Source organism: Rhinoraja longicauda, chromosome 19 (genome assembly GCF_053455715.1).
Source record: "Rhinoraja longicauda isolate Sanriku21f chromosome 19, sRhiLon1.1, whole genome shotgun sequence".
Taxonomy (NCBI): Eukaryota; Metazoa; Chordata; class Chondrichthyes; order Rajiformes; family Arhynchobatidae; genus Rhinoraja; species Rhinoraja longicauda.
In genome coordinates, this window is record NC_135971.1 from 15,993,862 (window position 1) to 16,015,949 (window position 22,088).

Genomic DNA, 22,088 nt, shown 5'->3' on the forward strand with positions numbered 1-22,088 from the left:
AGGGGGTACAGTGTGGGACTGGGGGTACAGTGTGGGACTGACTGGGGATACAGTGTGGGACAGACTGGGGATACAGTGTGGGACTGGGGATACAGTGTGGGATTGACAGGGGGTACAGTGTGGGACTGGGGGTACAGTGTGGGATTGACAGGGGATACAGTGTGGGACTGACAGGGGGTACAGTGTGGGACAGACTGGGGATACAGTGTGGGACTGGGGATACAGTGTGGGACTGACTGGGGATACAGTGTGGGATTGACAGGGGGTACAGTGTGGGATTGACAGGGGGTACAGTGTGGGACTGACAGGGGGTACAGTGTGGGACAGACTGGGGATACAGTGTGGGACTGACTGGGGATACAGTGTGGGATTGACAGGGGGTACAGTGTGGGACTGGGGATGGGCATACAGTGCGTGGGACAGGGGGTACAGTGTGGGACTGGGGATACAGTGTGGGATTGACAGGGGATACAGTGTGGGACTGGGGATACAGTGTGGGATTGACAGGGGATACAGTGTGGGACTGGGGATACAGTGTGGGATTGACAGGGGGTACAGTGTGGGACTGGGGATACAGTGTGGGATTGACAGGGGATACAGTGTGGGACTGGGGATACAGTGTGGGATTGACAGGGGATACAGTGTGGGACTGACTGGGGATACAGTGTGGGATTGACAGGGGGTACAGTGTGGGACTGACTGGGGATACAGTGTGGGACTGACTGGGGATACAGTGTGGGATTGACAGGGGGTACAGTGTGGGATTGACAGGGGGTACAGTGTGGGATTGACAGGGGGTACAGTGTGGGACTGACTGGGGATACAGTGTGGGACTGACTGGGGATACAGTGTGGGATTGACAGGGGGTACAGTGTGGGATTGACAGGGGGTACAGTGTGGGATTGACAGGGGGTACAGTGTGGGACTGGGGATACAGTGTGGGATTGACAGGGGGTACAGTGTGGGACAGGGGGTACAGTGTGGGATTGACAGGGGATACAGTGTGGGATTGACAGGGGGTACAGTGTGGGACAGGGGGTACAGTGTGGGATTGACAGGGGATACAGTGTGGGATTGACAGGGGGTACAGTGTGGGACAGGGGGTACAGTGTGGGATTGACAGGGGATACAGTGTGGGATTGACAGGGGGTACAGTGTGGGACTGACTGGGGATACAGTGTGGGGTTGACAGGGGGTACAGTGTGGGACTGGGGATACAGTGTGGGACTGGGGATACAGTGTGGGATTGACAGGGGGTACAGTGGGACTGGGGATACAGTGTGGGATTGACAGGGGGTACAGTGGGACTGGGGATACAGTGTGGGATTGACAGGGGGTACAGTGTGGGATTGACAGGGGGTACAGTGTGGGACTGGAGATACAGTGTGGGATTGACAGGGGGTACAGTGTGGGACTGGGGATACAGTGTGGGATTGACAGGGGGTACAGTGTGGGACTGGGGATACAGTGTGGGATTGACAGGGGGTACAGTGTGGGTCGTACTGGGGATACAGTGTGGGATTGACAGGGGGTACAGTGTGGGACTGACTGGGGATACAGTGTGGGACTGGGGATACAGTGTGGGATTGACAGGGGGTACAGTGTGGGACTGACTGGGGATACAGTGTGGGACTGGGGATACAGTGTGGGATTGACAGGGGGTACAGTGTGGGACTGACTGGGGATACAGTGTGTGGGACAGACTGGGGATACAGTGTGGGATTGACAGGGGATACCGTGTGGGACAGACTGGGGATACAGTGTGGGACAGACTGGGGATACAGTGTGGGACAGACTGGGGATACAGTGTGGGACTGGGGATGGGCATACAGTGCGTGGGACATGGGGATACAGTGTGGGACTGCAGATGGGCATACAGTGTGGGATTGACAGGGGGTACAGTGTAGGACTGGGGATGGGCATACAGTGTGGGATTGACAGGGGATACAGTGTGGGACTGACTGGGGATACAGTGTGTGGGACACACTGGGGATACAGTGTGGGACTGGGGATGGGCATACAGTGTGGGATTGACAGGGGGTACAGTGTGGGACTGACTGGGGATACAGTGTGTGGGACAGACTGGGGATACAGTGTGGGATTGACAGGGGATACAGTGTGGGACTGGGGATGGGCATACAGTGTGTGGGACATGGGGATACAGTGTGGGACTGGGGATGGGCATACAGTGTGGGATTGACAGGGGGTACAGTGTGGGACTGACTGGGGATACAGTGTGTGGGACAGACTGGGGATACAGTGTGGGATTGACAGGGGATACAGTGTGGGACTGGGGATGGGCATACAGTGTGTGGGACATGGGGATACAGTGTGGGACTGGGGATGGGCATACAGTGTGGGATTGACAGGGGGTACAGTGTGGGACTGGGGATACACAGTGTGGGACTGGGAATGGGGATACAGTGTGGGACTGGGGATGGGGATACAGTGTGTGGGACATGGGGATACAGTGTGGGACTGACTGGGGATACACAATGTGGGACTGGGGATGGGCATACAGTGCGTGGGACATGGGGGTACAGTGTGGGACTGGGGATGGGCATACAGTGCGTGGGACAGGGGATACAGTGTGGGACTGACTGGGGATACACAGTGTGGGACTGGGAATGGGGATACAGTGTGGGACTGGGGATGGGGATACAGTGTGTGGGACATGGGGATACAGTGTGGGACTGACTGGGGATACACAATGTGGGACTGGGGATGGGCATACAGTGCGTGGGACATGGGGATACAGTGTGGGACTGACTGGGGATACACAATGTGGGACTGGGGATGGGCATACAGTGCGTGGGACATGGGGATACAGTGTGGGACTGACTGGGGATACACAATGTGGGACTGGGGATGGGCATACAGTGCGTGGGACAGGGGATACAGTGTGGGACTGGGGATGGGCATACAGTGTGGGACAGGGGATACAGTGTGGGACTGACTGGGGATACAGTGTGGGACAGACTGGGGATGGGCATACAGTGTGGGACTGGGACTGGACATGGGGATACAGTGTGGGACTGGGACTGGACATGGGGATACAGTGTGGGACTGGGACTGGACATGGGGATACAGTGTGGGACAGACTGGGGATACAGTGTGGGATTGACAGGGAATACCGTGTGGGACAGACTGGGGATACAGTGTGGGACAGACTGGGGATACAGTGTGGGATTGACAGGGGATACAGTGTGGGGCTGGGAATACAGTGTGGGACAGACTGGGGATGCAGTGTGGGACAGACTGGGGATACAGTGTGGGACTGGAGATACAGTGTGGGATTGACGGGATACAGTGTGGGACTGGGACTGGACATGGGGATACAGTGTGGGACAGACTGGACATGGGGATACAGTGCGTGGGACTGACAGGGGATACAGTGTGGGACGAGATAGAGTGTGGGACTGAAGATACAGTGGGACTGACAGGGGATACAGTGTGGGACAGGGTATACAGTGTGGGACAGGGCATACAGTGTGGGACTGGGGATGCAGTGTGGGACTGGGGATACGGTGTGGGACTGGGGATACAGTGTGGGACTGGAGATACAGTGTGGGGAAGGGTGTGGGGCTGGGAATACAGTGCAGGGTTCCAGTATGGTCTGTGAATACGGTGAAGGGTGTCCAGTGTGGACAGGGAGTACAGTGCAGAGTGGACTGTGTGTTTAGATGGGCAGGGTGTACAGTACAGGGTGTCCAGTGTGGGCAGGGGAAGGGGATACAGTGCATGGTGTCCAGTGTGGATGGGGAAGGGGATACAGTACAGGGTGTCCAGTGTGGGAAGGGGAAGGGGATACAGTACAGGGTGTCCAGTGTGGGAAGGGGATACAGTGCAGGGTGTCCAGTGTGGGAAGGGGATACAGTACAGGGTGTCCAGTGTGGGCAGGGGAAGGGGATACAGTACAGGGTGTCCAGTGTGGGAAGGGGATACAGTACAGGGTGTCCAGTGTTGGCAGGGGAAGGGGATACAGTACAGGGTGTACAGTGTGGGCAGTGGCAGGTAATACAGTGCATGGTGTCCAGTGTTGGCAGGGGAAGGGGATACAGTACAGGGTGTACAGTGTGGGCAGTGGCAGGTAATACAGTGCATGGTGTCCAGTGTGGGAAGGGGATACAGTGCATGGTGTCCCGTGTGGGCAGGGAAAGGGGATACAGTACAGGGTGCCCAGTGTGGATTGGGGCAGGGAATATAGTGTGGGGTTGACAGTGTGGACAGGGCAGGTAATAGTGCAGAATGCCCAGTGTGTGTGGGGGCAGGGACAGTGCCAGTGATGGGTACTACAGTGCAGGATGTCCAGTGTGTGTGGGGGCAGGGAGGGTGCCAGTGATGGGCATCACAGTGCGGGCAGAGTTGGTGCCAGTGATGGGCACTACAGTGCAGGGTGCCCAGTGTGGGCAGGGTCGATGCCAGTGACGAGCACCACAGTGCAGGATGCCCAGTGTGGGCAGGGTCGATGCCAGTGACGGGCACCACAGTGCAGGGTGCCCAGTGTGGGCAGGATCGGTGCCAGTGACGGGTACTACAGTGCCGACTGCTTTGCCTTTCTCCTGCAGTCTTCCCTGACGGAGTGCGTTCCAGCTCCCACAGCCGGAGCGGCAGCCACGACCAGCACGAGGAGCAGACGGACACGTCCGACAGCGAGTCCCTCTCCCTGCCAATCCGGAAAATCAACCAGCAGCCGGTTCTGCGCAAACCGGGAGAGCAGGGATACGACCCTAACAGGTGATGGAAGTGGAAGGGCAGTCGGGATACCTGCCGGGAGCGGAGGGGAGGAGAGGAGAAATCCTGGCTGATGCAATCAGTCCCCACACCATTGACTGGGTATTCCTTGCTGGGGTGTGTTTGGAGCTGGTAGGGGCACTCTTGACTGCTCATCCCTTTGTCCCCCCTTCAATTCAAAGCAGCGACGCATTTTTAGTTCCGTTTATTGTCACGTGTCCTGAGGTACAGTGAACAGTTCGGTCGACAGCGTGGTGAAGCAGATGTGTGTCATAGAATGTAGAAGAAACAGGTGTTGGAGGAGGCCATTCAGCCCTTCGAGCCAGCAACACCCATTCAATAAGGAAATTGGAGGAACAGCACCTCATATTTCGCCTGGGCAGCTTGCAGCCCAGCGGTATGAACGTCGACTTCTCCAACTTTAGATAGTCCCTCTGTCCCTCCCTTCCCCTCCCCCTTCCCAGATCTCCCTCTATCTTCCTGTCTCCACCTATATCCTTCCTTTGTCCCGCCCCCCTGACATCAGTCTGAAGAAGGGTCTCGACCCGAAACGTCACCCATTCCTTCTCTCCCGAGATGCTGCCTGACCTGCTGAGTTACTCCAGCATTTTGTGAATAAACCCATTCAATATGATCCTGGCTGATCATCCTAAATCAGGACCCCATATCCCTTGATTCCATTAGCCCCAAGAGCCAAATCTAACTCTCTCTTGAATACATCCAGTGAATTGGCCTCCACATTGAACATAGAACAGTACAGTCTGAAGAAGGGCCTCGATCCGAAACGTCTCTCCAGAGATGCTGCCTGTCCCGCTGAGTTACTCCAGCATTTTAGGTCTGTCTCCCGACTTCTGTACGCAATACTCTGACGGCAGGTCAGGCAGTCAGTTACTCCAGCATTTTGTGTCTGGCTTCGATTTTAACCAGCATCTGCAGTTTTTTTTCTCTACTGCCCTTGGGCCCGCAATGTTTGTGCCGAACTTTTTTTTTAAAAAATTAATTTTATTTAAATTTTAACAAAACACATACATGTTACAGCTCATCGTACCCAATGACACCTACATTATAAATTCAATTATACATTATAAATTCGATTATACATGTATTGTTCTGTATTATCTCCCCACCCACACTCCCCCCCCACACCCCAGTTTAAAAAAAAGAGGAAAAAGAAAAAAAAAGAAAGAAAGAAAGAAGGAAACCTGGAGACAACAAGGAAACACTTCCGGCTAATTTCTTATTAAATTCTTTTTAAGGGTATCAAAACAATCCTGAAATTAAATATTTCCAATTCTTAATCCTAGTTTTAAAGTGAATGGGTTCCAAAGTTTCAAAAAGAAATCATATCTATCTCTCAGATTATAAGTAGCTTTTTCCAATGGGATACAACTACGCATTTCTGCATACCATCTTTCAATTCTTATTTCATTATGATCTTTCCAAGTGACCGCCACACATTTTTTTGCTATTACTATTGCTATTTTGAGAAATCTTTCCTGATATTTATCTAAAATTAATCTTGATAATATTCCTTTAGTATCTCCCAATAAAACCGAACTTGATGCCAATTTAAAGCGATCTCTTCTGCCTGCACGTGACCCATATCCCTCTATTCTCTGCACTTCCGTGTGCCTATCTTAGAGCCTCTTAAACACCACTATTCCATCTGCCTCCACCACCACCCCTGGCAATGCGTTCCAGCCCCCCCACCGTTCTCTGTGTGAAAAAACCCCAACTTGTCCCGCTCATCTCCAATAAACTTTACCCCTCTCACCTTTTACGCAATATCATCATATCATATCATATATATACAGCCGGAAACAGGCCTTTTCGGCCCACCAAGTCCGTGCCGCAATGTTCCCTGACATTGGACATTTCCACCCTGGGGGGAACAAGGGCTCTGACTGTCTACCCTATCTGTGCCTCTCACAACTTGTTATCCTTCTATAAAGTCTCCCCCTCAACCTCTGCCAACCCAGAACAAAACAGTACAAGTCAGTTCACCCTCTCCCTGTAGCTAATCCAGGCAGCATTCTGGAAACGTGTTCCCGATGTTGGGGGGAGTCCAGAACCAGGGGTCACAGTTTAAGAATAAAGGTAAGGCCATTTCGGACTGAGATGAGAGAAAAACTATTTTGCCCAGAGAGTTGTGAATCTGTTTGCCTTCGTCAGTCAGACCATTGAGTAGAAGTGTTGGGCTATTAACTCAAAGGTATTTATTCACAAAATGCTGGAGTAACTCAGCAGGTCAGGCAGCATCTCGGGAGAGAAGGAATGGGTGACGTTTCGGGTCGAGACCCTTCTTCAGACTCGACCCGAAACGTCACCCATTCCTTCTCTCCCGAGATGCTGCCTGACCTGCTGAGTTACTCCAGCATTTTGTGAATATAATGCCTTTGATTTGTACCAGCATCTGCAGTTATTTTCTTATACTACTTGGGCTATTAACTCAAATCAAGTTGAGTTTATTGTCATATGCACTAGGACGCTGAGGTACAGGTACAATGAAAAATTTGCTAGCAGCAGCTGCATGACAAGTGCATAGTAGAAATAAGGAACTGCAGATGCTGCTTAATGCACAAAAGGACACAAGGTGCTGGAGTAACTCAGCGGGTCAGGCAGCATCTGGAGAACACGGATAGGTGACGTTTCACAGAGTGCTGGAGTAACTCAGCGGGTCAGGCAGCATTTGTGGAGAACATGGATAGGTGATGTTTCACAGACTGCTGGAGTAACTCAGCGGGTCAGGCAGCATTTGTGGAGAACATGGATAGGTGATGTTTCACAGACTGCTGGAGTAACTCAGCGGGTCAAGCAGCATCTGTGGAGGACATGGATAGGTGACGTTTTGGGTCGAGACCCTTCGTCACCTATTCCTTCTCTCCAGAGATACTGCCTGACCCGCTGAGCTACTCCTGCGTTTTGTGTCCTAGACAATAGACAATAGGCGCAGGAGGAGGCCATTCGGCCCTTCGAGCCAGCACCGCCATTCAATGTGATCATGGCTGATCATTCTCAATCAGTACCCCGTTCCTGCCTTCTCCCCCATACCCCCTGACTCCGCTATCCTTAAGAGCTCTATCTAGCTCTCTCTTGAATGCATTCAGAGAATTGGCCTCCACTGCCTTCTGAGGCAGAGAATTCCACAGATTCACAACTCTCTGACTGAAAAAGTTTTTCCTCATCTCACGTCTAAATGGCCTACCCCTTATTCTTAAACTGTGGCCCCTTGTTCTGGACTCCCCCAACATTGGGAATATGTTTCCTGCCTCTAACGTGTCCAACCCCTTAATAATCTTATACGTTTCGATAAGATCTCCTCTCATCCTTCTAAATTCCAGTGTATACAGGCCCAGTCACTCCAGCCTTTCAACATATGACAGTCCCGCCATTCCGGGAATTAACCTAGTGAACCTACGCTGCACGCCCTCAATAGCAAGAATATCCTTCCTCAAATTTGGAGACCAAAACTGCACGGCGAATCTCCGGCGAATTCAGTGTTCAGAATTGTGAAATGTGGAGCCCGAGGGTGTCGTGGTCCCTTTATTTATTTATTTATTTATCTTTTGTAAACCAGCATGCGCACTTCTCAAAGTAAGAAGCCCTTTAGCTCCATTCCACCCGGTTTGGTGGCTGTGCTTCAGGATCTTGTTGGGGCAGAGCAACGCTCCTTGCCTGGGCTCAGTAGTGTTTCTACCTCACCTCTCCTTCCCCCCCCCCCCCCTCCTCCCCGGTCCTCTGCTGACCAGATTCCGACTGCACTTTGAAAAGGAAAGCCGCGAGGAGATTGAACGAAGAAAGAAGCTGATGCAGGAGAAGGTCATCGAGTTGATGACGGAGGCGGAGCTGGAAGTGGACATTGACGACATCTACAAGCCTGGGTCTGGTACGTGACTCCTGTCCTTAGAAAGGAACTAGCGATGCTGGTTTAAACCGAAGACACACACACACTGATCAGCCAAAACATTATGACCACTGACAGGCTAAGCGAATATCATTGATGATCTTGTTACAATGGCACCTGTTAATAGACAATAGGTGCAGGAGGAGGCCATTCAGCCCGTCGAGCCTGTACGCACCACCATTCAATGTGATCATGGCTGATCATTCTCAATCAGTACCCCGTTCCTGCCTTCTCCCCATACCCCCTGACTCCGCTATCCTTAAGAGCTCTATCTAGCTCTCTCTTGAATACATTAAGGGGTGGTATAAGAAAATAACTGCAGATGCTGGTACAAATCGAAGGTATTTATTTCACAAAATGCTGGAGTAACTCAGCAGGTCGGGCAGCATCTCGGGAGAGAAGGAATGGGTGACGTTTCGGGTCGAGACCCTTCTTCAGACTGATGTCAGGGGGGCGGGACAAAGGAAGGATGTAGGTGGGGACAGGAAGATAGAGGGAGATCTGGGAAGGGGGAGGGGAAGAGAGGAACTATCTAAAGTTGGAGAAGTCAATGCTCATACCACTGGGCTGCAAGCTGCCCAGCGAAATATGAGGTGCTGTTCCTCCAATTTCCGGTAGGGCCTCACTATGGCACTGGAGGAGGCCCATGACAGAAAGGTCAGACTGGGAATGGGAGGGGGAGTTGAAGTGCTCGGCCACCGGGAGATGTAATATATTAGGCAGCAAGTGAACAGGCAGTTCTTGAAGTTGACGTGTTGGATGCAGGAGAAATGGGCAGGAGTAAAGACCTGAGCGACTTTGACAAATGCCAAATTGTTATGGCCAGACGACTGGGTCAGAGCATCTGTGAAACGCCAAGGCTTGTTGGACGCTGCTAAAGGATCTGCTGCTAATGTTTTGGTGCCAAGTCAATTAACGTACAAACTTGTACGATATTGGAGTGTGGGTGGAAACCGAAGATCTGGGAGGAAACCCACGCAGGTCACGGGGAGAGAACGTTCAAACTCCGTACGGACGGCGCCCGTAGTCGGGATGGAACCCGGGTCTCCGGCGCTGCAAGCGCTGTAAGGCAGCGACTCTACCGCTGCGCCACCGTGACCGCCCATAGGTGGGGACTGGTTTAGATGGGGCATGTTGGTTGGCATGGGCAAGGTGGGTCGCAGGGCCTGAATTCCATGCTGTGTTAGTCTCTCCGACTCTTAACGGCCACTGTCTGGGAATGGGCACAGCGGTTCCAAACGGTCTCGACCCGAAGCGTCACCCGTTCCTTCTCTCCAGAGACGCGGCCTGTCCCGCTGAGTTACTCCAGCATTTTGTGTCCACTGTTTAAACCAGCATCTGCAGTTCCTTCCCGCACAGAGCGTACAAACTCCGTACAGGCGGCAGCCGGTGTCCGGATTAAACCCGGGTCCGTGGCGCTGTGAGGCAGCAACTCTATCGCTGCGCCACCGTGCTGCCAGTTCATAGCGGGTGTGTGTTTGCTTGCGTGTCACAGACTCTTTCTGGCACATTCCTACAGCCTGAGCCTGGGGGCTGTGACTTTCCACACGGAATACCCTGCTTTGTTCACATTCCTCAGCAGTCAGCATTTCCACTGCCGCATTCGATGGCACCAACGCAGTGAAAAACGCTCTCAACAGACAATAGGTGCAGGAGGAGGCCGTTTGGCCCTTCGAGCCTGTACGCACCGCCATTCAATGTGATCATAGAAACATAGAAAATAGGTGCAGGAGTAGGCCATTCGGCCCTTCGAGCCTGTACGCACCGCCACTCAATGTGATCATGGCTGATCATTCTCAATCTGTACCCCGTTCCTGCCTTCTCCCCGTACCCCCTGACTCCGCTATCCTCAAGAGCTCTATCTAGTCCCTCTCTTGAATGCATTCAGAGAATTGGCCTCCACTGCCTTCTGAGGCAGAGAATTCCACAGATTCACAACTCTCTGACTGAAAAAGTTTTTCCTCATCTCCGTTCTAAATCGCCTGCCCCTTATTCTTAAACTGTGTGGCCCCTGGTTCTGGACTCCCCCAACATCGGGAACATGTTTGCTGCCTCTAACGTGTCCAACCCCTTAATAATCTTGTACGTTTCGATGGCGCAGCGGTAGAGTTGCTGCCTCACAGCGAATGTAGCGCCGGAGACTCGGGTTCGATCCTGACTTCGGGCGCCGTCTGTACGGAGTTTGTACGTTCTCCCCGTGACCCGCGTGGGTTTTCTCCGAGATCTTCGGTTTCCTCTCACACTCCAAAGACATGCGCGATTGTTGGTTAATTGACTGGGTAAGTGTAAAAATTGGCCCCAGTGTGTGTAGGATGGTGTTAGTGTGCGGGGATCGCTGGGCGGCGCGGACTCGGTGGGCCGAAGGGCCTCTTTCCACGCTGTATCTTTAAATCTAAAATCTAAATTCCAGTGTATACTCTGGTCTCGACCCGAAACGTCGCCCATTCCTTCTCTCCCGTGATGCTGCCTGACCCGCTGAGTTACTCCGGCGTTTTGTCTACCTGCGCTAAACGGGGGCTTGTCCAGCCCTTCGTCCTTTCTATTGCCGGCGGGGTTGACTGGTTTCTCCCCTTTCCCTTCCCGTGCCCAGTGCTGGACTTCCCAAAGCGCTCTCCCTGGAACTACACCATGACCAAGGAGCAGCTCCTGGTACAGGAGGAGCGGGCTTTCCGACAGTACCTGGAGAAGATCTACACCACCTTCGACCCCGCCGCGCTCAGCTACTTTGAGCACAACCTGGAGGTGAGGTGACGCGCCAGTGCAGCCAACAAGGGCGGCACGGTAGCGCAGCGGTAGAGTTGCTGCCTTACAGCGAATGCAGCGCCGGAGACTCGGGTTCGGTCCTGACTACGGGTGCTGCACTGTAAGGAGTTTGTACGTTCTCCCCGTGACCTGCGTGGGTTTTCTCCGAGATCTTCGGTTTCCTCCCACACTCCAAAGACGTACAGGTATGTAGGTTAATTGGCTGGGTAAAAATGTAAAAATTGTCCCTAGTGGGTGTAGGATAGTGTTAATGTACGGGGATCGCTGGGCGGCACGGACTTGGTGGGCCGACAAAGGCCTGTTTCCGGCTGTATATATATGATATGAACAGTGCAGCCGCAAGAAATATAGAAGCATTGAAAACGGGGTGCAGGAGGAGGCCATTTGGCCCTTCCAGCCAGCACCGCCATTCATTGTGATCACGGCTGATCGTCCACAATCAGTAACCCGTGCCTGCCTTCTCCCCAGATCCCTTGTTTCCGCTAGCCCCCTCGAGCACTATCTAACTCTCTTTTAAATCCATCCAGTGAATCGGCCTCCACTGCCCTCTGTGGCAGAGAATTCCACAGATTCACAGCTCTATGGGTGAAAAAGTTTTTTTCTCACCTCAGTTTTAAATGGCCTCCCCTTTATTCTTAGACTGTGTGTGCTGCCCCTGGTTCTGGACTCCCCCAACATTGGGAACATTTTTTTTTTTAAGCATGAGAAAGCTTTAACCCGGGGAGGACCTTTCCCAGCCGTGTGACGTCTCAAAGGACTTAACGCCAATAAGTTGGGAGGGAAAGACAGAGGGAACCCGGAGTGAGGGGACCGTGTGGAGTGGGGGGCATGGAGTGAAGAACAGTGGGGGACATGGAGTGGGGGGATGGTGTGAAGAACAATGGGGGGCATGGAGTGGGTGGACCGCGTGAAGAACAGTCAAGTCAAGTCAAGTCAATTTATTTGTATAGCACATTTAAAAACAACCCACGTTGACCAAAGTGCTGCACATCTGACTAGGAAAAAAAGAAACATAGTGGCAGGCAGCCAAACACAACGGCGCGGCCATCTTGAACAAAATGTTAATTCAATCACCCACAGTCCAACAATAAAAGCACTAAACAGGCACCCAAATTACCCAACCCCAAAAAACCCCCAAAACACAGTCCAACAATAGAAGCATTAAATAGGCATTCAAATCACACACCCCAAAACCCCCAAGAACACAGTCCAACAATAAAAGCATCAAACAGGCACTCAAACCACCCAACCCCAAAAACACACAAAAAAGAAACATCCATCAAAGAAACATCCATCACAGTGAGTCTCCTCCAGTCCTCTCCTCTCCTCACTGTGATGGAAGGCCACAATGTCTTTCCCTTCTCCTGCTGTCCTCGCCCGCAGCCAGGTTGTTGTGGTTGCAGGCCGCACCGGACGGTCCACAGCGGGCCAAGCCCAAGGCGCGTCGCGTCGCAGTGGGGGGCATGGAGTGGGGGGATGGTGTGAAGAACAGTGGGGGACATGGAGTGGGTGGACCGCATGAAGAACAGTGGGGGACATGGAGTGAAGAACAGTGGGGGACATGGAGTGGGGGGCATGGAGTGGGGGGCATGGAGTGGGTGGACCGCATGAAGAACAGTGGGGGACATGGAGTGAAGAACAGTGGGGGGCATGGTGTGGGGGGACCGTGTGATGAACAGTGGGGACATGGTGTGATGAACAGTGGGGGACATGGAGTGATGAACAGTGGGGGACATGGAGTGATGAACAGTGGGGGACATGGAGTGAAGAACAGTGGGGGGCATGGAGTGATGAACAGTGGGGGGCATGGAGTGAAGAACAGTGGGGGGCATGGAGTGATGAACAGTGGGGGGCATGGAGTGAAGAACAGTGGGGGACATGGAGTGATGAACAGTGGGGGACATGGAGTGATGAACAGTGGGGGGCATGGAGTGAAGAACAGTGGGGGACATGGAGTGAAGAACAGTGGGGGGCATGGAGTGAAGAACAGTGGGGGACATGGAGTGAAGAACAGTGGGGGGCATGGAGTGATGAACAGTGGGGGGCATGGAGTGATGAACAGTGGGGGGCATGGAGTGTAGAACAGTGGGGGGCATGGAGTGAAGAACAGTGGGGGGCATGGAGTGATGAACAGTGGGGGGAATGGAGTGAAGAACAGTGGGGGACATGGAGTGAAGAACAGTGGGGGGCATGGAGTGGGGGGACCGTGTGATGAACAGTGGGGGGCATGGAGTGATGAACAGTGGGGGGCATGGAGTGATGAACAGTGGGGGGCATGGAGTGAAGAACAGTGGGGGGCATGGAGTGATGAACAGTGGGGGGCATGGAGTGATGAACAGTGGGGGGCATGGAGTGATGAACAGTGGGGGGCATGGAGTGATGAACAGTGGGGGGCATGGTGTGGGGGGACCGTGTGATGAACAGTGGGGGGCATGGAGTGATGAACAGTGGGGGGCATGGAGTGAAGAACAGTGGGGGGCATGGAGTGAAGAACAGTGGGGGGCATGGAGTGATGAACAGTGGGGGGCATGGAGTGATGAACGGTGGGGGGCATGGAGTGAAGAACAGTGGGGGGACCGCGTGGAGAACAGGGGGGGGCATGGAGTGGGTGGTCTGTGTGAAGAGCAGTTGAGGACCCAGCATGGGGGAGGGTGCACTCTAGTTATAAATCCTCTGCCCATGGGATAAGCTTGCATTTGTTTGTTTGTGCGTTCCGGTTTGGGCGCTGTGCACACGGCAGCCAGCCAACTGTCGCTTGTCTTTTTCTTTTTTCTTTCCCTCACTTTTAATTTAATTTAAATGTCAAGTTTTCGTGTGCCTTGTGACTGTTGGCGGACTAGTTTCCCTCCGGGGATGAACAACGTTCCATCGTGTCATCTCGTATAAGATGTTTGGCATATACAGATACAAAGTGCTTGAGTAACATTTCAGCCATTGCGGGCACCATACCTGAGGAAGGATGTTGTTGGCTCTGGAGAGGGGGCCAGAGGAGGTTTACAAGAACGATCCCAGGAACGAGTGGGTTCACCTATGATGAGCGTTTGTCGGCACTGGGCCTGCACTCGCTGGAGTTTAGAAGGAGGGCGGTCACGGTGGCGCGGCGGTAGAGTTGCCGCCTTACAGCGAATGCAGCGCCGGAGACCCGGGTTCGATCCTGACTACGGGCGCCGTCTGTACGGAGTTTGTACGTTCTCCCCGTGACCTGCGAGGGGGTTTTCTCCGAGATCTTCGGTTTCCTCCCACACTCCAAAGACGAACAGGTTTGTAGGTTAATTGGCTGGGCAAATGTAAAAATTGTCCCTAGTGGGTGTAGGATAGTGTTAACGTGCGGGGATCGCTGGGCGGCGCGGACTCGGTGGGCCGAAGGGCCTGTTTCTGCGCTGTATCTCCAATTCTAAATCTAAATGAGGGGGGACCCTCATTGAAACGTACAGAATAGTGAAAGGCTTGGATAGAGTGGGTGTGGAGAGGATGTTTCCACTAGTGGGAGAGTCTAGGACTAGAGGGCATAGTCTCTGAATTAAAGGACGTTCCTTTAGGAAGGAGATGAGGAGGAATTTCTTTAGTTAGAGGCTGGTGAGTCCGTGGGATTCTTTGCCACAGACGGCTGTGGAGGCCGCAAGCCGATGGATATTTCTACGGTAGAGATAGACAGATTCTTGAATAGTACGGTGTCAGAGGTTATGGGGAGAAGGCAGGAGGTTGGGGTTAGGCGGGAGTGATACATCAGCCATGATTGAATGGCAGCGTAGACTTGATGGGCCGAGTGGCCTGATTCTGCTCCTATTACTCCTGACCTTAACTCAGTGGGTCGGGCAGCATCTCTGGAGAAAAAGGATGGGTGATGTTTCGGGTCGGAAACTTCACCCCTCCTTTTCTCGAGAGAGAGAGAGAGAGAGAGAGAGAGAGAGAGAGAGAGAGAGAGAGAGAGAGAGAGAGAGAGAGAGACCTGCTGAGTTACTTCAGTACTGTGTGTCTGTCTTTGGTGTAAACCCTGGATCTTGCCGACATGTCGGGCATAAACATTGTGGGCTGAAGGGCCTGTTCCTGCATTCCATGTTCTATTGCAGTCTGACGAGTGTTCTTGTTCAGAGGGTGGTGGGTGCATGGAACGAGCTGCCAGAGGAGGTAGTTGAGGCTGGGACTATCCCATCGTTTAAGAAACCGTTGGACATGAACATGGATGGGACAGGTTTGGAGGGATATGGACCAAGTGCAGGTAATAGACAATAGGTGCAGGAGGAGGCCATTCGGCCCCTAGAGCCAGCACCGCCATTCAATGTGATCCTGGCTGATCATTCTCAATCAGTACCCCGTTCCTGCCCTCTCCCCATACCCCCTGACTCCGCTATCCTTAAGAGCTCTATCCAGCTCTCTCTTGAATGCATTCAGAGAATTGGCCTCCACTGCCTTCTGAGGCAGAGAATTCCACAGATTCACAACTCTCTGACTGAAAAAGTTTTTCCTCATTTCAGTTCTAAATGGCCTACCCCTTATTCTTAAACTGTGGCCCCTTGTTCTGGACTCCCCCAACATTGGGAACATGTTTCCTGCCTCTAACGTGTCCAACCCCTTAATAATCTTATATGTTTCAATAAGATCCCCTCTCATCCTTCTAAATTCCAGTGTATACAAGCCCAGTCGCTCCAGTCTTTCAACATATGACAGTCCCGCCATTCCGGGAATTAACCTAGTAAACCTACGCTGCACGCCCTCAATAGCAAGAATAAGCAAGTGGGCAAGTGGGACTAGGATAGCTGGGACATTGTTGGCCGGTGTGGGCGAGTTGGGCCGAAGGGCCTGTTTCCACACCGTGGAACACCTATGACTCTATGATACGTTTCTTGCGGTAAATGTGTTCTGCGGGTGACTATTCCTAACTCCTTGTGCCTTCATTAACCTTGTTCTTCCTTGCTGTTCCCCCTGTAGACATGGAGGCAACTGTGGAGAGTGCTAGAGATGTCCGACATTATCCTGTTGATCACGGACATCAGGCACCCGGTAGGTATCGCGGGAGCTTGGGGCCGAGAGTGGGTTCGTTCTCTGCACTTTGGGGCAGAACAGGCAGTGGCGGAGGAGCCCAGCGGGTCAGGCAGCATCTGTGGAGGGAACGGGCAGTCGATGTTTGGTGCCGAGACCCCCCCTTGTCGATGTAGCAAGTTAACTTGCTGACTTGGGGTGCCACGGTGGCGCAGCGGTAGAGTTGCTGCCTTACAGCGCCGGAGACCCGGGTTCCATCCCGACTACGGGTGCTATAACAAAATAACTGCAGATGCTGGTACAAATCGAAGGTATTTATTCACAAAATGCTGGAGTAACTCAGCAGGTCGGGCAGAATCTCAGGAGAGAAGGAATGGGTGACGTTTCGGGTCGAGACCCTTCTTCAGACTGATGTCAGGGGGGCGGGACAAAGGAAGGATGTAGGTGGGGACAGGAAGATAGAGGGAGATCTGGGAAGGAGGAGGGGAAGAGAGGGACAGAGGAACAATCTAAAGTTGGAGAAGTCAATGCTCATACCGCTGGGCTGCAAGCTGCCCAGGCGAAATATGAGGTGCTGTTCCTCCAATTTCCGGTAGGGCCTCACTATGGCACTGGAGGAGGCCCATGACAGAAAGGTCAGACTGGGAATGGGAGGGGGAGTTGAAGTGCTCGGCCACCGGGAGATCAGTTTGGCCAACGCGGACCGAGCGCAGGTGTGGAGCGGAACGATCGCCGAGCCTGCGCTTGGTCTCGCCAATGTAAATAAGTTGACATCTGGAGCAGCGGTTACAACAGATGAGGTTGGAGGAGGTGCAGGTGAACCCCTGTCTCACCTGGAAAGACTGTTTGGGTCCTTGGATGGAGTTGAGGGGGGAGGTAAATGGACAGGTGTTGCATCTCGTGCGGTTGCAGGGGAAAGTGCCCGGGGTTGGGGTGGTTTGGGTAGGAAGGGACGAGTGGACCAGGGAGTTACGGAGGGAGCGGTCCCTGCGGAACGCAGAGAGGGGAGGGGATGGGAAGATATGGCCAGTGGTGGGGTCCCGTTGTAGGTGACGGAAATGTTGGCGGATGATGTGTTGGATCCGCTGGCTGGTAGGGCGCTGTCTGTACGGGGTCTAGTACGTTCTCCCCGTGACCTGCGTGGGTTTTCTCCGGGTGCTTTGGTTTCCGTAATTCTCTGCCACAAAAGGCAGTGGAGGCCAATTCACGGGACATTTTCCAGAGAGAGTTAGATACAGCTCTGAGGGCTAACAGAATCAAGGGGTATGGGGAGAAAGTAGGAACGGGGTATTGATTTAGGATGATCAGCCATGATCACATTGAATGGCGGTGCGTACAGGCTCGAATGGCCTACTCATGCACTTATTTTCGAGGTTTCCTCCCACACTCCAAAGACGTACAAATTTTGTAGGTTGATTGACTTGGTGTAAATTGAAAATTGTCCCTGGTGCATGTAAGATTAGTGTTCGTGTGCGGGGATCGCTGGTCGGCCTGGACTCGGTGGGCCGAAGTTACTCCAGCATTTTGCCTAACTTCAGTGTAAACCAGCACCTGCAGTTCCTTCCTGCACAATCTAGTTTGCATCGAAACATAGAAAATAGGTGCAGGAGGAGGCTATTTGGCCTTTCGAGCCAGCACCGCCATTCATTGTGATCATGGCTGATCATCCACAATCAGTAACCCGTGCCTGCCTTCTCCCCATATCCCTTGATTCCGCTAGCCCCTAGAGCTTTATCTAACCCTCTTTTAAATCCATCCAGTGAATTGGCCTCCACTGCCTTCTGTGGCAGAGAATTCCACAAATTCACAACTCTCTGGGTGAAAACGTTTTTTCTCTCCTCAGTTTTAAATGGCCTCCCCTTTATTTGTAGACTGTTGCCCCTGGTTCTGGATTCCCCCAACATTGGGAACATTTTTCCTGCATCTAGCTTGTCCAGTCTTTTTTTAATTTTATATGTTTCCATAAGATCCCCTCTCATCCTTCTAAACTCCAGTGAATACAAGCCCAGTCTTCCAATCTTTCCTCACATGACAGTCCTACCATCCCGGGCATTAACCTGGTGAACCTACGCTGCACTGCCTCAATAGCAAGGATGTCCTTCCTCAAATTAGGAGACCAAACCTGCACACTTAAGAGCTAGATAGAGCTCTTAAGGATAGCGGAGTCAGGGGGTATGGGGAGAAGGCAGGAACGGGGTACTGATTGAGAATGATCAGCCATGATCACATTGAATGGCGGTGCTGGCTCGAAGGGCCGAATGGCCTCCTCCTGCACCTATTGTCTATTGTCATACGATACTCCAGATGTGGTCTCACCACATCTGCAGAAGGACCTCTTTACTCCTAAAGTCAAATCCTCTCGTTATGAAGGCCAACATGCCATTCGCTTTCTTCACTGCCTGCTGTACCCTTTACCTAATTGAGATAATAATCTGCCTCCTTGTTTTTGCCGCCGAAGTGGATAACCTCCCATTTATCTACGTCATACTGCATCTGTCATGCATCTGCCCACTCACTCAACCTGTCCAAGTCACCCTGCAACCTCCTAACATCCTCTTCGCTGTTCACACTGCCACCCAGCTTTGTGTCATCTGCAAACTTGCTCGTGTTACTTCGAATTCCATCATCCAAATCATTAATATACATTGTAAATAGTTGTGGCCCCAGCACCGAGCCTTGCGGCACTCCACTCGCCACTGCCTGCCACACTCCAAAGACGTACAAATGTTTAGGTTGATTGACTTGGTATCAATTGAAAATTGTTGCTAATGGGTGTAGGATTAATGTGCGGGGATTGCTGGTCGGCGCGGGCTCGGTGGGCCGAAGTTACTCCAGCATTTTGCCTACCTTCAGTGTAAACCAGCATCTGCAGTTCCTTCCTACACAATCCAGCTATGCCACCATGTTTAACAGCCCCCACCGTGACCATGTTCTCTCTCTCTCCCTCTCTCCCTCTCTCCCTCTCTCCCTCTCTCTCTCTCTCTCTCCCTCTCTCCCTCTCTCCCTCTCTCCCTCTCTCCCTCTCTCCCTCTCTCCCTCTCTCCCTCTCTCCCTCTCTCCCTCTCTCCCTCTCTCCCTCTCTCCCTCTCTCCCTCTCTCCCTCTCTCCCTCTCTCCCTCTCTCCCTCTCTCCCTCTCTCCCTCTCTCCCTCTCTCTCCCTCTCTCTCCCTCTCTCCCTCTCTCCCTCTCTCCCTCTCTCCCTCTCTCCCTCTCTCCCTCTCTCCCTCTCTCCCTCTCTCCCTCTCTCCCTCTCTCCCTCTCTCCCTCTCTCCCTCTCTCCCTCTCTCCCTCTCTCCCTCTCTCCCTCTCTCCCCCTCTCCCCCTCTCTCTCCCCCCTCCCCCTCCCTCTCCCCCTCTCTGTGTGCAGGTGATCCACTTTTCGCCAGCGCTCTACGACTACGTGACACGGGAGATGAAGAGGAGCCTGATCGTGGTGCTGAACAAGATCGACCTGGCGCCGCCCTCTCTCGTGGTGGCGTGGAAGCACTACTTCCAGCAGAAGTTCCCTCAGCTCCACGTTCTCTGCTTCACCTCGTACCCGCGGGAGACACAGGACGAGACCGACCCCAGCACAGGTGCGCAGCGGGAAAAACGTGCCCTTTGGGTGGCCACTATTTGCATACCTTGGGCATGCAAGCACAGAACTACCACTGTGACGGCACAGGATATCGGAGCGGTCGCGGTGGCGCAGCGGGTAGAGTTGCTGCCTTACAGCGCATGCAGCGCTGGAGACCCGGGTTCCATCCTGACCACGGGCGCCGTCTGTACGGAGTTTGTAAGTTCTCCCCGTGACCTGCGTGGGTTTTCTCCCAGATCTTCGGTTTCCTCCCACACTCCAAAGACGTGTGGGTTTGTAGGTTAATTGGCTGGGTAAATGTAAAAATCGTCCCTAGTGGGTGTAGGATAGCGTTAGTGTGCGGGGATCGCTGGTCGGCGCGGACCCGGTGGGCCGAAAGGGCCTGTTTCCACGCTGTATCTCTAAACTAAAATGTGACAGAATATTCATTCGAAATGTCTGCCTCCCCATATCTGAGGAAGGACGTGCTGGCTCTGGAGAGGGTCCAGAGGAGCTTTACAAGCGGCTTAACTAACAGATGATGAGCGTGGGATTTTGAAGGCTTTTTTAGATTTAGCGATACAGCGTTGAAACAGGCCCTTCGGCCCACCGGGTCCGCGCCGCCCAGCGATCCCCGCACACTAACACTATCCTACACCCCCTAGGGACAATTTTTCACATTTGCCCGGCCAATTAACCTACAAACCCGCACGTCTTTGGAGTGTGGCAAGAAACCGAAGATCTCGGAGAAAACCCACGCAGGTCACGGGGAGAACGTACAAACTCCGTACAGACGGCGCCCGTAGTCGGGGTCGAACCCGAGTCTCCGGCGCTGCATTCGCTGTAAGGCAGCAACTCTACCGCTGCGCCACCGTGCCGTGAGGGGGACCTCATTGAAACGTACAGAATAGTGAGCGGCTTTGATAGAGTGGATGTGGAGAGGATGTTTCCACTAGTGGGAGAGTCTAGACCAGAGGGCGCGGCCTCAGAATTAAAGAACGTTCCTAAAGGAAGAAGATGAGGAGGACTTTCTTAAGTCATAAGGTGGTGAGTTCTCCCCGTAACTTGCGTGGGTTTTCTCCGGGTGCTAGATGCGGGACGATTGTTCCCGATGTTGGGGAAGTCCAGAACAAGAGGTCACAGTTTAAGGATGAGGGGGAAGTCTTTTAGGGACCGAGATGAGAAAGTTTTTTTCACACAGAAAGTGGTGAATCTGTGGAATTCTCTGCCACAGAAGGTAGTTGAGGCCAGTTCATTGGCTATATTTAAGAGGGAGTTAGATGTGGCCCTTGTGGCTAAAGGGATTAGGGGGTATGGAGAGAAGGCAGGTACGGATTCTGAGCTGGATGATCAGCCATGAGCATATTGAATGGCGGTGCGTACAGGTTCGAAGGGCGAATGGCCTACTCCTGCACCTAGTTTCTATGTTTCTCTGTTTCTATGTGGGTGTGTGTGTTCAGTGTTTCAGAAGCGGAGGCGGCGGAAACGAGCGCGGACGATGGCGGTGGGACCGGGGCAGCTCCTCCAGGCGTGCGAGACCATCACGCAGGGCAAAGGTGAGGCCGGCGACCCTGGTCACCGCCCGCCAGGGGCGCAGACTGGGCAGAGACTGGGCGTTGGCAACGGCAACGGCAAAACAGCCAAGGTTTAGTTTAGTTCAGAGATGCAGCACGGAAACAGGCCCTTCGGCCCACCAGGTCCGCGCCGACCAGCGATCCCCGCACGTTAACGCAAGCTTGCATATGCTCGAGACAATTTTTCTTCTTCACCAAGTATCTTGGGCAGTCACGGTGGTGCACTAGACAATAGCCACTGGACACTGGACACGGGACAATGGACACTGGGACAATGGACAATGGACACTAGACGCAGGAGGAGGCCATTCGGCCCTTCGAGCCTGTACGCACCGCCATTCAATGTGATCATGGCTGATCATTCTCAATCAGTACCCCGTTCCTGCCTTCTCCCCATACCCCCTGACTCTGCTATCCTTAAGAGCTCTATCCAGCTCTCTCTTGAATGCATCAGAGAATTGGCCTCCACTGCCTTCTGAGGCAGAGAATTCCACAGATTTCACAACTCTCTGACTGAAAAAGTTTTTCCTCATCTCCGTTCTAAATGGGCCTACCCCTTATTCTTAAACTGTGTGTG

General features: G+C 53.0%; 1 protein-coding gene across 1 annotated transcript; it reads left to right on the forward strand.

Moving 5' to 3' along the window:
• The first annotated feature begins 4,341 nt into the window (after window positions 1-4,341).
• On the forward strand, window positions 4,342-21,588 carry LOC144602863 (guanine nucleotide-binding protein-like 1). Its single transcript, XM_078415983.1, has 7 exons — window positions 4,342-4,405; window positions 4,569-4,737; window positions 8,484-8,620; window positions 11,229-11,380; window positions 16,331-16,402; window positions 19,749-19,956; window positions 21,398-21,588. The coding sequence occupies exons 1-7, from the start codon at window positions 4,342-4,344 to the stop codon at window positions 21,586-21,588; spliced, it is 993 nt and encodes a 330-aa protein (XP_078272109.1).
• The last annotated feature ends 500 nt before the right edge of the window (window positions 21,589-22,088 follow it).

What these genes read in the sequence shown, in the direction of transcription:
- LOC144602863 (XM_078415983.1), top strand. Translation starts at nt 4,342, where the DNA reads ATGGGCATCACAGTGCGGGCAGAGTTGGTGCCAGTGATGGGCACTACA. An exon ending in TACAGTGCAGGGTGCCCAGT is followed by an intron (nt 4,406 to 4,568) that starts GTGGGCAGGGTC and finishes TTTCTCCTGCAG; the next exon opens with TCTTCCCTGACGGAGTGCGT. An exon ending in TCACGGACATCAGGCACCCG is followed by an intron (nt 16,403 to 19,748) that starts GTAGGTATCGCG and finishes CTCTGTGTGCAG; the next exon opens with GTGATCCACTTTTCGCCAGC.